Source organism: Morone saxatilis, unplaced genomic scaffold (assembly GCF_004916995.1).
Source record: "Morone saxatilis isolate NCDOM2014 unplaced genomic scaffold, NCSU_SB_2.0 Contig19, whole genome shotgun sequence".
In the NCBI taxonomy this organism is placed as follows: domain Eukaryota; kingdom Metazoa; phylum Chordata; class Actinopteri; family Moronidae; genus Morone; species Morone saxatilis.
In genome coordinates, this window is record NW_023339751.1 from 25,535,960 (window position 1) to 25,548,891 (window position 12,932).

Sequence of the window (12,932 nt, forward strand, 5' to 3'; positions counted from 1 at the left end):
TTTACATTTTGATAATAGGCAGAATAGAGCAGATGCAGTAAATGATTCTATAAATCAGAAAACCTTCATTTTCAAGATAAATCAAACTCAATATAGATAAATTAACAGTTAAATTATGTACTCTCCTAACTCATGTTTTGAGATATTCTCACACGCCTTTTTCGGCTTAACTAGTCCAAATCCAGTTAACAGATAACTCATTAACGCATGAAACGTCTCATTAACGCTAGTCAAAACTTAATTTTAAGTAGTAATCTGTAAAGGACTCCATGTTACAATATCTTTGAAATTAGATGGTGAAAATTTACAGCAATATATCTTGACAGGGAGTTATGACTGTGCAGACATCAAATAAATTGTAGTATCCTATAACTGGAATATTACAGACCTTCTCCAACTTCACTGCAGGGGGTATCCGTAAAATTCACATAGTGGATATCTGAACTGCAATGTATCAATATCCGTAATAGAATAACCCCACTAACACATGAATGGCAAAAGTGGACATCATTTAGTCTAGGAAAGACATGTCTTTTGTGGATAGCTTTGAATAATGACAATTGATGATTAGGAAGGAATGTATAGTTGCGATAAATCTAAAATGCTTCTTTTTAGCCCTAGGCAAACACAGACAACACAACTGAATTAGGGAGAATATCTGCATACCATATCAAGTCTAGACTGATCTAAATGTTAAAATGGCTTGCCAATACCTTGTGTGTGTCGGCTCTCACCGTACTAACTGAACACGATTTCGTGGGCCACTCAGGAGATGCCATGTCAGCAAAACAAACAATATGGTCAAGCAGACTGTTTAGGCCTTCAGTGCCTGGCTGATACGTTTAGTCCTATAGCTCCCATTTATCCCCCACACAAATGAGTGCTGAGGATGCAGCCCACAGTAGGCAGGGGCCCTTTGTGGGTTCTCGCTTTTAAAGGAGCTTCTTCTCACATTCTAATATAAACTGAATGAGTTTTAGCTTATCAAATGTTTGAGGAAAATGACTGCCTTAACAGTAGTTAATAAATGTATTACCGCCACAATCTTAGCATGAACACTTCAATTTAATTTGGCGCAAGATAACATTTTTTATTATAGGATAAAATATTACAAAGGGCGGAGGCTAAATTAGCCCCATACAACTAAGATACTTACACTCATTGCCAATTATTATCCAACCAAATTTACGAATCATATGGTATAAACCAGAAACTAACTTAATACTCATGATTATAGTGATAACTTAAGTCAGATAACTACTAAATGCATAAACTAATCTTAATATAAATACAAAAACTGGAAAAAACAATTCACAATTAATCGATGAATAAAAAAAATGGGACGTATTTTTTAGGAGGTTCCGAATTATTATACAAAACCGGATATTGTCATCTTTCAACTTAAAGACAATGAGTCAATAAAATAAACTTAGGTGGCACACTGCTTAAACATTAAAGCAGTCACAAAGTTTAAATGTTAATGCACCTAAATACAAATCAGTGTCCTGTAAGTAGGTACGTTTTGTTCAAACGTACCCAAATGTGACACACATAGCCAAGATCACCGTGTTTGTGGGTTCCGGCAGGCTGCAGGATCTGCTCCAGCCTTGGACCACAAGCTCTGTGGACTCTGTGTCCCTGCCAAAACCTCCTCCCAGTTCATAGTTTTTATCTTATTCAAGAATGGTGATTTTTTTTTTTTTAATAACCGTCCTCTCAAAAGTCTAAATGGCAAAAATGAAGTCTAAAATGATGCTAAAGTTTCCAGTTTCTTTCCCAATGACTGCTGATGGCTTATGTTCTTATTGAACTGTTACTCAGATGGATCCTTGTCTCTTTCTGCCCTTTTAGTTGGCTGTCTGGTTGATCCATTGTACAGGCTTTTGTTCAAAAGTTACAGTACAAAATACTACTTTTATTTCAAACCCTTCAAAAACCTATGAACATTATATTCCATATCTGACAATAGATTCTCCTTAATGTTACAGACTGGACCTTTAAAGTCCAGGTGAAATGAAAAATTTAATTTTAACCCTTTAAGATTGCATCCTCAGATATAGTTTACCCCTATTTAACAATGTATGCCAACAAAATATACAAAAACTTTTTTTTTTTACTTATTTTTATATCAAAATCCAAACATTGTGTTTTCCTGTAAAACAAAATGTGACGTGTGCTCACGTAAGCATAAACTAACCTATTTCAACCAATAATATGACATTCACCTATAAATCTTCAACTTTACTTATTAACAATCTTTAAAATAACATTTATTAGTAAAGAGGACTTTTGACAACCTAAAAGCACCAAAAACCATTAAATTGTGGCAGTATGAGGAGCCAAGATGAGGCAGACAAGGTATTTAATAAATTAACGTAATACAATTGATCATAAACATTTTCCATAACTCAAGTAAACTTTTTACATACTCCTTGCTTTGCACACAGGCACTGCGTCTGATACAGAGCAGCACTCCACTGTCAGCTCATCGATCAGTCCCTATGTAGAAGCCAGCATTTACACTGTATAAATATGGCAGATGTGGTCCAACGTTAGACTCCTGCTGAGTCTCCAGAGGTTGGGGGGGGATCACTTCAGCAGGTGTCTCAGCTGGTCCTGCAGGTTTTTCGAGTGTTCCACACTAGAGGGTGGAAGTAGAGCACACACACAGGAGAGTCAGTGCACGTCATCAGTTTGTGTTATGGCTTACTGCTGAGACAGTGATGTCAGCCGCTTCTACTCAGGCATAAACAGAACGCAGAGATTAGACTTACTTCTTCTGGATGGCCTCCTGCCTTAGTGCAACACACAGACACACACACACACACACACACACACAATCTTTCAATATTCCAGTTTGAACAAGAGTTTTCACATATTTGTATTCACAAACAGCTGATTGGTACTCACTGGTATTGTAAATGTGTGGTAATGATGGACATCTTTCTAAGACTCTGGAAGACAAGATGATACTGATGTTGAGTTGTGCCATCTTAGAGAATCACAGAGCAGCATATCACTTATTATTATTATTATTATGGACTGCTCTAATTTAATTATCACGATAATTAATATACAATAATATACATTTCCCATTATCAGCAATAAATACAATCAACAGTGTGTTCGCTGACTGTGGAATATTTTCATACTTACATCCTCAGAGTGCAGGATGGCATCCTCCTGAATCACCATATTTCTCGCTGCTTGACCAAGAAGCTGGGTAGGAACAATACGACAACTGATTCATTTGTAAAGCATGACTGATATATCGCTCGGCTGATATTAAACAGCACAGAGTGAGAGAGAAGAAGCAGCTCTCAGCGATGTCAACTAGAATCGTTTAACTTTAACAACATATATGTTCAATAATGATTTAGGAATATTTCAACATGTTGCACAATCGGGAAAGTGCCTATGTTCCCACATTTGCTTTTTCATAAATTTGTATCAGATTCAAATCCCTTCTTCTAACCCTAACCCTAACCCTTCTTAGAAATGTGGGAACATAGGGCTGACCCCGCACAATCCACTTTGGTTCCAGCTCAAACATTCACTATATCAGCCACCATATTGGTATTTTTTCAGCTTTAAAATATGTATCAGTGTGAAAAATCCCATATGGGTCGGGCTCTGCCAGTGGTTTTATACTGCTTCAATGTGCTTGTTTCTGTCAGACAAAAAGTTTCAAACTCAGAAATACTCAGTTTATTGTGCTTCAACTGCTTGACAAATGACTCAAACTATTAATCCATTAACTATTAACATTAACAGAATAGCCGCAGATTACTTTGCTGTTAATCGTTTGAATTAAACTAGCTTTAATGAAGTTAACCAACAGTCACTCAGTGTGTACATGTGGGGATATTTTGGGCAGATTTTCAGTTGGATCTTAAAATATGTTTTGGAAAAGAAAACATGATTTGTTATAAATATTCCCCAATTTTAATTCCTCCCACAAAGCACATCTATCATTCATTTGGTCACTGTTTTAGCTAAATTTTACATTCATAAAACAACATTTTTGAAGAAGTTACCATCATATATTACATTTAAACAAACGGATCTGAACATATATTTTTCCATTTAAATTTTTTTTTTTTTACCAAAACTCTTCAATATTCTGTCTGCTTACACTGCTCTTGTTTCTCTTGTTTTCACTATTTTATACAGAAAACCTCGACCTGTAAACAACACTGGTATTATATATTATAACTGTTTTTCAAATAAAAGGTTTAAAAAGGAATGCTAATGCTAGCACTTTCTCTACGACAGTGGGTTTAGTTTAGTTTACCATTTAAAAGATTACCCTAAAGTTAATGTTCAGTTGCATTTTAATAACCTAACTAACGTAACCGAGTAAGTTTAGCTAACCTGCTAGCAGCTAGCTGGATCAAGCAAACGGTAATAAAGCTCACAGCTCACGTTTCAAAATAAATCCGTACTGATAGAGTCAATGGCAATTACGTCACGGTGTACTTGAAATGCTTTTATTTTGACAACAAAAGACGGTTCTAGTGGTGTTTCCGTTTGTTCTTTCGCGGGTTAGCTACGTTAGCTTAGTAGGAATACTTTAGTGAAGCTGTTAGCAACAACAGCTAGCTGTAATGTTTTTATTTACCTCCTGACTGCGGGATCCCTTCAGCACCTGGCGGGTCAGTGCGATCACGTCCCCGCTACAGGAGCCCACTTTTTCGGATAATAAACCTTTGACAGACTGGCCGAATCGCGGCTGGGACTCTGCTGAAGCCATTTTCTGTTTTGGCTAACGACGGTGCGTGGGAAGGGCCAAAACAGAGACCAACGCGTCTAGGCAAGACAGAAATAATCAACAAGATGAAATAAATATGGTAGAAGGACACTGAGTCACTGATGATAAATGATAAGGATGGTAGTGATGGAAGTGATAGCTATAAAAAACAAAATTGAATAAAATATGAAAAAATATATAAATGAATGCCAAAATACAAAAATGAAGCACTAGAGAAACAAAATACAATAGATGTAAAAATACAACATCACATAAAAGCAAGTCTATAAAAATGGATTCAAGAAGTGATTTAAAGGAAGTCACTGATTCTGCAAACTGTATCTGACAAAGCTGAGGGGCCCACTCTTACCCCAGGGTGTACTGCTGCTGTTGCTGGAGATTCATGGAGAGATTTTAAAGTAGATCAACTGATTAAATAAATGATTTGATTAAAACACATCCACAGATCCTCTTTATTAATAATACATTTAGGTGTTTGTGAAAAGGATTGTGTGATAACAAGTTAGAAAACAAGCAGAGGAGATAGAAGAGCTAAATGTAATGGATAAACTGTTGCAATAGATAAGTGGTTCCAGTAGTTGGAGCAGAAACTTGAGTACTCGAGTACAGTAGGGGTTCTGTGGGGGGCTGCAGTACCCCCTAAAATCTGACATAATAAAAACCACCACCAACTTATAATGACTTTCTCCTTTTTTTACTGGGATTTATATGTACACACTGTACACTATTACTATTAAATAGGCTATACATGTTACTGGCCATTTAAATGAATGCAAAAACCATGAATGTAAAGAATTTAGCATTTAGTCTGATGATCTCTCTGCACCCCCAGCTCTGACTGACTCACAGCGTCCCTGCTCAGGTAAAGTACAAATACGTCAAAGCTGCACGTCAGTACAGTGATGTACTTCCTAGCACTGTTGACTCCGCTCTCACAGTCTCTGTCATGTGGATCTGTTTCGTCATGGTTCTCTGCAAGGATTCAATGAATCATCTTATCTTGTTTAAATTGGCCCAGCCTTAAATATTCAGACTCAAGGATTTGACATTGAAGGAGCTGAATAAAAGCGTGGCCCTGCAGCAGCTCTAGGCCTTCCTGCACAGCTCCTCTCTGCCATGCTTGGCCTCTGAACCAGACTCCCCCCTACCCCTTCTCTCTCAGGACCTTCCTCTGCTATACGGATATGGCTTGGTTTCTGTGCTCGTGTGTGTTTTTGTTCGTGGGCCTTGCTTTGTTGGTGCTACAGTGGAAGTTCAGGAGGTCTGGTCCCCAGGAGCCCCCCCGCCTCCCAGCGCTACCTCTGATCGGCAGTCTGCTGAGCCTGCGGAGCCCTCACCCTCCTCATGTGCTTTTCAAAGAACTGCAGGGGAAATATGGACAGACGTACTCCCTGATGATGGGCTCCCACTGTGTCATCGTCGTCAACCAGCACGCACACGCCAAAGAAGTGCTGCTGAAGAAGGGGAAGATATTTGCAGGAAGACCCAGAACTGTGGGTATTCCTCCTCCTCATTGTCTTCCTCCTCTTGCTAGCAGCAGTACTCATGTATGTCTTTTCCTTCTCTGTTCCTGTCCTGTGTGTGATGAAGGTAACCACAGATGTTCTGACCAGAGATGGGAAAGACATCGCGTTTGGAGACTACAGCGCTACCTGGAGGTTCCACAGGAAAATAGTCCATGGAGCTCTGTGCATGTTTGGAGAGGGCTCAGCCTCCATCGAGAAGATCAGTAAGTTCACTCTGCACTCCTCCAATTATGATTCCTCTCACTTATCAAAAGGGTTCTAAATTGTACACACTTCTAGAAGTATTTATCCATACAGATAGTCAGTGACCTGAACACAAGCTATATTCACAAAGCGTTTTACACAAACTTCCTGCAGTTATTGTGTTAATTGTACAGTTTATCAGTTGTTCTCTATTTTTATTGTTATTATTGAATATGATATCCATAAAATCACTGAGTCAGGGGTCAGTTTACTCAATGTTAGTAAAGGGTCCCTTCAGGAAAAAGGTTGGGAACCACTGAAATAGATCACTAAAGTAACAGATAAATGGTTGGAACATCCAGCTTTTGCCTCTCTATGTGGTTAAAGTAGCTACAGTGAAAACTTGACTAAATCAAACTAAACACAGACAGTTCAACTGTATGAAAATATTGTAACATCCACTATTATATCCACTTTTATATGATTAACAGTTAAACAACATCCAGTTTGTGGCAGCTACCATTCCTAAAAAATGCCTGGCCACCCCAGTTTGGTGTCAAATGCTGTCAAATTTAACACATTTAGATTCATTTAAAAAACAAAAACATATTTTCTATTTTTTTTAAATATAAAAATATTTCATATTTCAATTCATATTTAGTCATATTTGCTGAAACTTTCACTATATCCTGACAGTAGAACATGAGACAAATATTCTGTGAAACAATCTGGGTCCTCTGGCTCCTCCTAGTGCTCCTAATGACATTTCAGACCACCAATCAGGTGAGAACGATTGGTGACTGTTGATTGCCATTCCTATGGGCTTTTCGAAGTAAATATTAATATATGTGATTGTTTGTGATTAAATCAGCATATATTTCTGCCTCCCATTAAAGTCTTCATGCCACCCTTTGGAGTAATAGAATATTTGAACTTTAATCACTGTTATGGAAGTTGGAACAACAAAGGAAGAATAGGCCATTTTGATTGATTGTAATTAAATAGTGATCATAGTTTGATCATTGTTTGACTACGATTTTTTAATCTTCAAACCTAAAAATAAAAATGACGCAGAGGTGACAAAATGCTCTCAAATAGGGAGTCTTTTTTGTGTGTAGAAAATACATATCAGAGACGCACATTATTGTTCCTGTGTTCTGCTTAGTCTGTGCAGAGGCTCAGTCTCTGTGCTCCGTCCTGTCCGAGGCAGCGGCTGCTGAACTGGCCCTGGACCTGTCTCCTGAGCTGACGCGGGCTGTCACCAACGTCATCTGCTCACTGTGCTTCAATTCGTCCTACCGCAAGGGGGACCCCGAGTTCGAGGCCATGCTGCGCTACAGCCAGGGCATCGTGGACACTGTGGCAAAGGACAGCCTGGTAGACATCTTCCCCTGGTTACAGGTAGGACGTGAACACTCTGAATAAGCAAGAAAACATAGGAACATACAGGAGCACCATTCATCAGTCTTTTATCAGTATTATTAATACCTAATTACAACTGCTGTTTGCTGTGTATCTATAAATGATTACTAGACACTGTCTTAATGGTATAGGACTACATTTCCCATAAATCCCTGAAACTTTCACTATATTCTAACAGTAGAACATAAGACAGATAAATCAGGTTCCTCTGGCTCCTCCTAGTGCTCCTAATGGCATTTGCAAGACTCCACCAAGCCCGAACAAAATCCACCAATCAGAGCCAAGGGTGCCCAGGTGGCCATAATGTTATGGCTGATCGGTGTATTTCTATCTATATGTTTAGATATATATGTACACATATATACATTAATTACATAAAATATCACCCTGTATATATAAAACAAATGAATGATGTCTGTCTCTTTCACAGATATTTCCCAATGCCGATCTGCGTCTTCTAAAGGAGTGTGTTTCAATTAGAGACAAACTTCTACAGAAGCAATACGAAGAACACAAGGTACAGTCGCCCTTTTGCTAATAATATCCTTTCCTGTCATTAATGTGATAAAGATGGTTTAGATTTAATGGTGATGTACTATAGTTGGCAAGTCCCCATATGCCCACAATCTGTGACTAGAACATCTTACAAAGGAAATTTGTCACCAGTTATGAAGAAATGGAGAATTTCTCTGTAAACATAATTTTGCTGTAAGGTTGAGCATTTTAACATGGGGCCTCATGGAGATTGACTCATTTCTGGAGCCAGCTCAAGTGGCTGCTAGAGGTTCTGTAGTTTTTGTTACTTCATTTGCAGCCACAGAGGTTGCACTGATACTAACTCGTCAAGGTTCCTACGTGTTTTCCTAACTTATTATTATTGTGATACACAAATACTGACATACTTCACTGTGGCAGTCATTTTAAGTTGTTCTATCTGCTAAATGCAAACCCAATGAAATACTGTATACCATGAGTGTGTGTGCTGTACAGTGACACGGTGCTCCTTCTCTCCCAGGCAGACTACAGTGACCATGTTCAGAGAGACCTGCTGGACGCTCTGCTGAGAGCCAAGCGCAGTGCGGAGAACAACAACACGGCAGAGATCAGTGCAGAATCCGTAGGCCTCAGTGACGACCACCTCCTCATGACTGTAGGAGACATCTTTGGAGCGGGTGTGGAAACCACCACCACCGTGCTCAAATGGGCCGTCACCTACCTCATTCACCACCCGCAGGTGAGGCTGGAGCGGCAGCAGTGTGTATTTGATTTGGGTAGAGGGGGGTTTCCCTGTGATGTATAAGGTTTAGCGGCTGTGGCTCAGAGGCAAGAGCGGTCGTCCCAATCGGAAGGTTGTGTTTCGATCGAAACCGGTCCTCCTGCCACGTGGTCGAACGTATCCTTGAGCAATGATACTGAACCCAAATTGCTCCCCGATGCATATGCATCGTGTGTGAATGTGTATGAATGAGTTTAGGTTTTCTGTTCGATGGACTTTGCCGTGAATGTTTGTGTGAAGGGTGAATGTGCAACGTAGTTAACAAGCGGGTTTGAGTGGTCGGAAAGACTAGAAAGGCGCTATACAAGTATATAAGTACAGGTCCATTTACCATTATACTTGAATGGATCCGAAGAATTTGGCTGTATTCTCCTCTCTAGTCCTCAACACACTTGACTCTCTGAATTCAGTTAGAGTTTGGGTTTAAAATTGACCTTTTTAAACATGTGGAGAAGTCAATCTTAACTGCCTGAAACTGCAGTTCCTCTGTGGTCCACTAGATGCTACTGCTATGACTTTAATTGTGAAAGTGCATACCACATAACCACAATGACAATGTGAACCCTTGTTGCATATCATACCCCACGGTCTCCTCTCATTTACTCCCCACTATGCAATAAAGGTTGAAAATGCCCAAAAATAATGTTTGCAGAATATGGATATCTCTGACTGTGTGTGTGTGTGTGTCTGTTTAGGTGCAGAGGCGTATCCAGGAGGAGCTGGACAGTAAGGTGGGTGTGGACCGGTCACCTCAGCTCAGTGACAGAGGCAGTCTGCCCTACCTGGAGGCCACCATCAGGGAGGTGTTACGGATTCGCCCTGTGGCCCCTCTACTCATCCCCCATGTGGCCCTCAGTGACAGCAGGTACGCTCAATGCTGCCAGGATGGAATGTTTGGAATATTTGTTTCATGCACAGGGGAATTTCAAACCTGCTAACATTAAACCTGAGAGAAGACCGTCCCTATAACCTCCCCTCTCTCTCCCTCAGCATTGGGGATTTCACAGTGAGGAAAGGAAGTCGAGTTATCATCAACCTGTGGTCTCTGCACCATGACGAGAAGGAATGGAAAAACCCTGAGCACTTTGACCCTGGTGAGAGGAAACTTCAGTGTAATTGTTATGTGTCACTTATAGAGCCAATAGGCCTTTTCATCATGTCTGCTGGGAAAAGGGTTAATTGAATTGAAATGAATTGGTAATTGAAGTCAGTTTTTTGCTGAACTCCACAAAGAATGGGATTAATGATGATACAAGGATAAAGCCTTGTCTGGCTACTGTTATTAAGGAACTAAGGAAATGAGGTGTAGAATGGGAATGTTCGTTGCCATTGGGCGTATGGGGGTATACCTGAAATCCTGGACAAACAAAACTAAATAGATAAATTATGCACTTTTATTATTTTATTTATTTAGATGAACTGACTCTTACAAGGTCCAGTGTGTAGGATTTAATGGCATTTAGCAGTGTAGTTGCAGATCGCAACTCCCTCGCTTCACCCTTCCCTCACAAGCGCAAAGGAGAAACTATGGTGGCCACAAAACGCAAAACATGCTCCAATAACAGTTGAGCAAGCCACAGTCCAAACCTCAGTCAACTTTCTCCTTTCCTGTACTTAGATATGCTTTGTGCTATTTTTTGTGTTGTAAAGACAACCACATTTTAAAGATCGTTAAAACATAAAAGTGAATGTAAGCAAAACGCTAGCTAACTAGCTAGATAATCATTAGCTACCGTTTTGCTCTGTAGCAAGGTTATTAGTAGATAGTAGTGTAGTACATTTATTAGCTAATTAGCTTATCTACATCAAGTCAGCTTGCTGGTTACACTAATGTTAGCAAAATGCTAGTTAAGGTGTGTAGGATTTAGTGGAATCTAGCCAGTTTCAGGTTGCAACCAACAAAACACTGCTCGGGCCTGTATTTGATGACCTGTGAATGAAAACGGGCTGTGAAATGCATAGGAGAAACTACGGTGTTTGGTTTGTCTGTTCTGGGCTACTGTAGAAACATGGCAATTAAACATGGCAGACTCCATGGTGCCTGTAGATAAAAATGCCTCATTCTACCGTAACAACAACATAACAGTTCTTAGTGATTATACACTAATGAAAATATACCTATCAATATTATATTCCATTTCTGGCAGTAGAGCCTCCTAAATGTTACAAAAAAATGCAAAGAAATATTAACTAATATAAACTATTAACTATTTTTCAAATGTGGACCAAATATGAGCTAGCAGCAACTTAGCTCCATGAACAGCACTAGTTGGACCCTGATTGTAAGAGTTGTGTGTGTGTTGATTCTGATTCCCTCTCCCAGGTCGGTTCTTGGACAGTGACGGCACTGGTCTGATCATCCCGTCGTCCAGCTACCTGCCGTTCGGCGCTGGGGTCAGGGTGTGCCTGGGCGAGGCCTTGGCCAAGATGGAGCTCTTCCTCTTTCTGACCTGGATCCTACAGCGCTTCACCCTCTCCGTCCCACCGGGCCACCCTATGCCCAGTCTGGAGGGCAAGTTTGGCGTGGTCCTCCAGCCTGCCAAGTACAAGGTGAACGCCGAGCCCAGACCGGGCTGGAAGACGAAGTGCCAGGCATGTTGAGGCTGGCCACATGTTCTCGAGAACAGTGGCTCTCAGTTGTGACCTGAGAGTCTGTGAACTGGACATTTCTTCTTTTTATGCATGACTTTTATTATTATTTCTAATAAGTAATTCTAGTAACACTATCTTACCAACAGTTCTGAACTCTATTTATAAAATAAACCTTTGGGTCTGATATACAGTATTTGAACAAGTTCTCTCTGCTGCACTTCACTAAATAATCTCAGGCTAGAGGAGGGCCTACATACCAATAGGAAACACACTTCTCTATACAAATAACTGTAATTCCTGCAGCCTCTCAACCAGAACCTTGGTCAACTTCCTCCTTTCCTGTACTTGCTAGGCCAAAGACTATATAAATAAAAATGGATGTAGTCTCCGTGATGTCACCCATAGGTCTCTGAAGAGGTGTTGTGAAGCTTTGGCTCTGGCCGTCGCCATCTTGGCAGTCCAAGTTCAAACAGGAGCATATTAGAAAACAGGGAGGGTTCTTACTAAAATAAGATCAAATACATTTATAAAATGGATGAAATAATAAAAATAAAGGCATGTTTCCATTCTATAAGGTTTTCTCTGTGGTTAATAGAGGCCTTACCCACAATTTGATGCAAGGTTATTATAGTTAACTAAAACTAAACTAAAAGGTGTCAAATAATTTTAGTTAACTGAAATAAAAATGAAAACAATATTGTGTACTTACAAAACAAAATAAAATAGGAAATGTCTTAAGTTTTAGTCTTTGTAAATTTGGTCATACACAACAAACAGAGACTGGATGTACATGACTGTGAGTCAACGCAGTAACAGAATTTAGCTTCATATTTGATCAGCACTGCCTAGTTTGATCTGGGTTTGGTGCTTTGAGCTGGACGAACTCACTGATAATGCTCATTAACATGCATGGTATCGTTTTTTATTGCAGCCAGTGGATCTGCCCCCTGCCGGCCTTTGTATACAATGCAGGTTTCTGGCATTGGTTTTACTTCACAGACCCGGAAGCTCTGTCCATTATATATACTATCAATGGTCATTCCCAGGACAGCAAATACAGGCACTTTGGGAGCCTGGGAATGAAACTCAACAATCAACTATCATCAAGCTTCCAACCTAAATCGTCTTTATATCTTTCTTGGCTCTGATCGGTTGTTTTCAT

General features: G+C 39.8%; 2 protein-coding genes across 3 annotated transcripts; one reads left to right on the forward strand and one right to left on the reverse strand.

The window, feature by feature from the left end:
• Positions 1 to 2,332: 2,332 nt before the first annotated feature.
• borcs7 (BLOC-1 related complex subunit 7) lies at positions 2,333 to 4,795 on the reverse strand. Of its 2 annotated transcripts, XM_035663575.1 has the most exons (5): positions 4,622 to 4,795; positions 3,157 to 3,219; positions 2,911 to 2,954; positions 2,775 to 2,795; positions 2,333 to 2,641 (listed from the first exon to the last, which is right to left on the reverse strand). In XM_035663575.1, exons 1-5 carry the CDS (start codon positions 4,751 to 4,753, stop codon positions 2,590 to 2,592), a joined length of 312 nt encoding a protein of 103 aa, XP_035519468.1. In that variant the 5' UTR covers positions 4,754 to 4,795; the 3' UTR covers positions 2,333 to 2,589. The 2 variants fall into 2 exon arrangements, with proteins under 2 accessions (XP_035519468.1, XP_035519469.1); XM_035663576.1 differs by lacking the exon at positions 2,775 to 2,795.
• Positions 4,782 to 12,418, forward strand: LOC118329410 (steroid 17-alpha-hydroxylase/17,20 lyase). Its single transcript, XM_035663573.1, has 8 exons — positions 4,782 to 6,264; positions 6,362 to 6,500; positions 7,646 to 7,881; positions 8,333 to 8,419; positions 8,918 to 9,136; positions 9,874 to 10,043; positions 10,169 to 10,272; positions 11,502 to 12,418. The coding sequence occupies exons 1-8, from the start codon at positions 5,956 to 5,958 to the stop codon at positions 11,777 to 11,779; spliced, it is 1,542 nt and encodes a 513-aa protein (XP_035519466.1). The 5' UTR covers positions 4,782 to 5,955; the 3' UTR covers positions 11,780 to 12,418.
• The last annotated feature ends 514 nt before the right edge of the window (positions 12,419 to 12,932 follow it).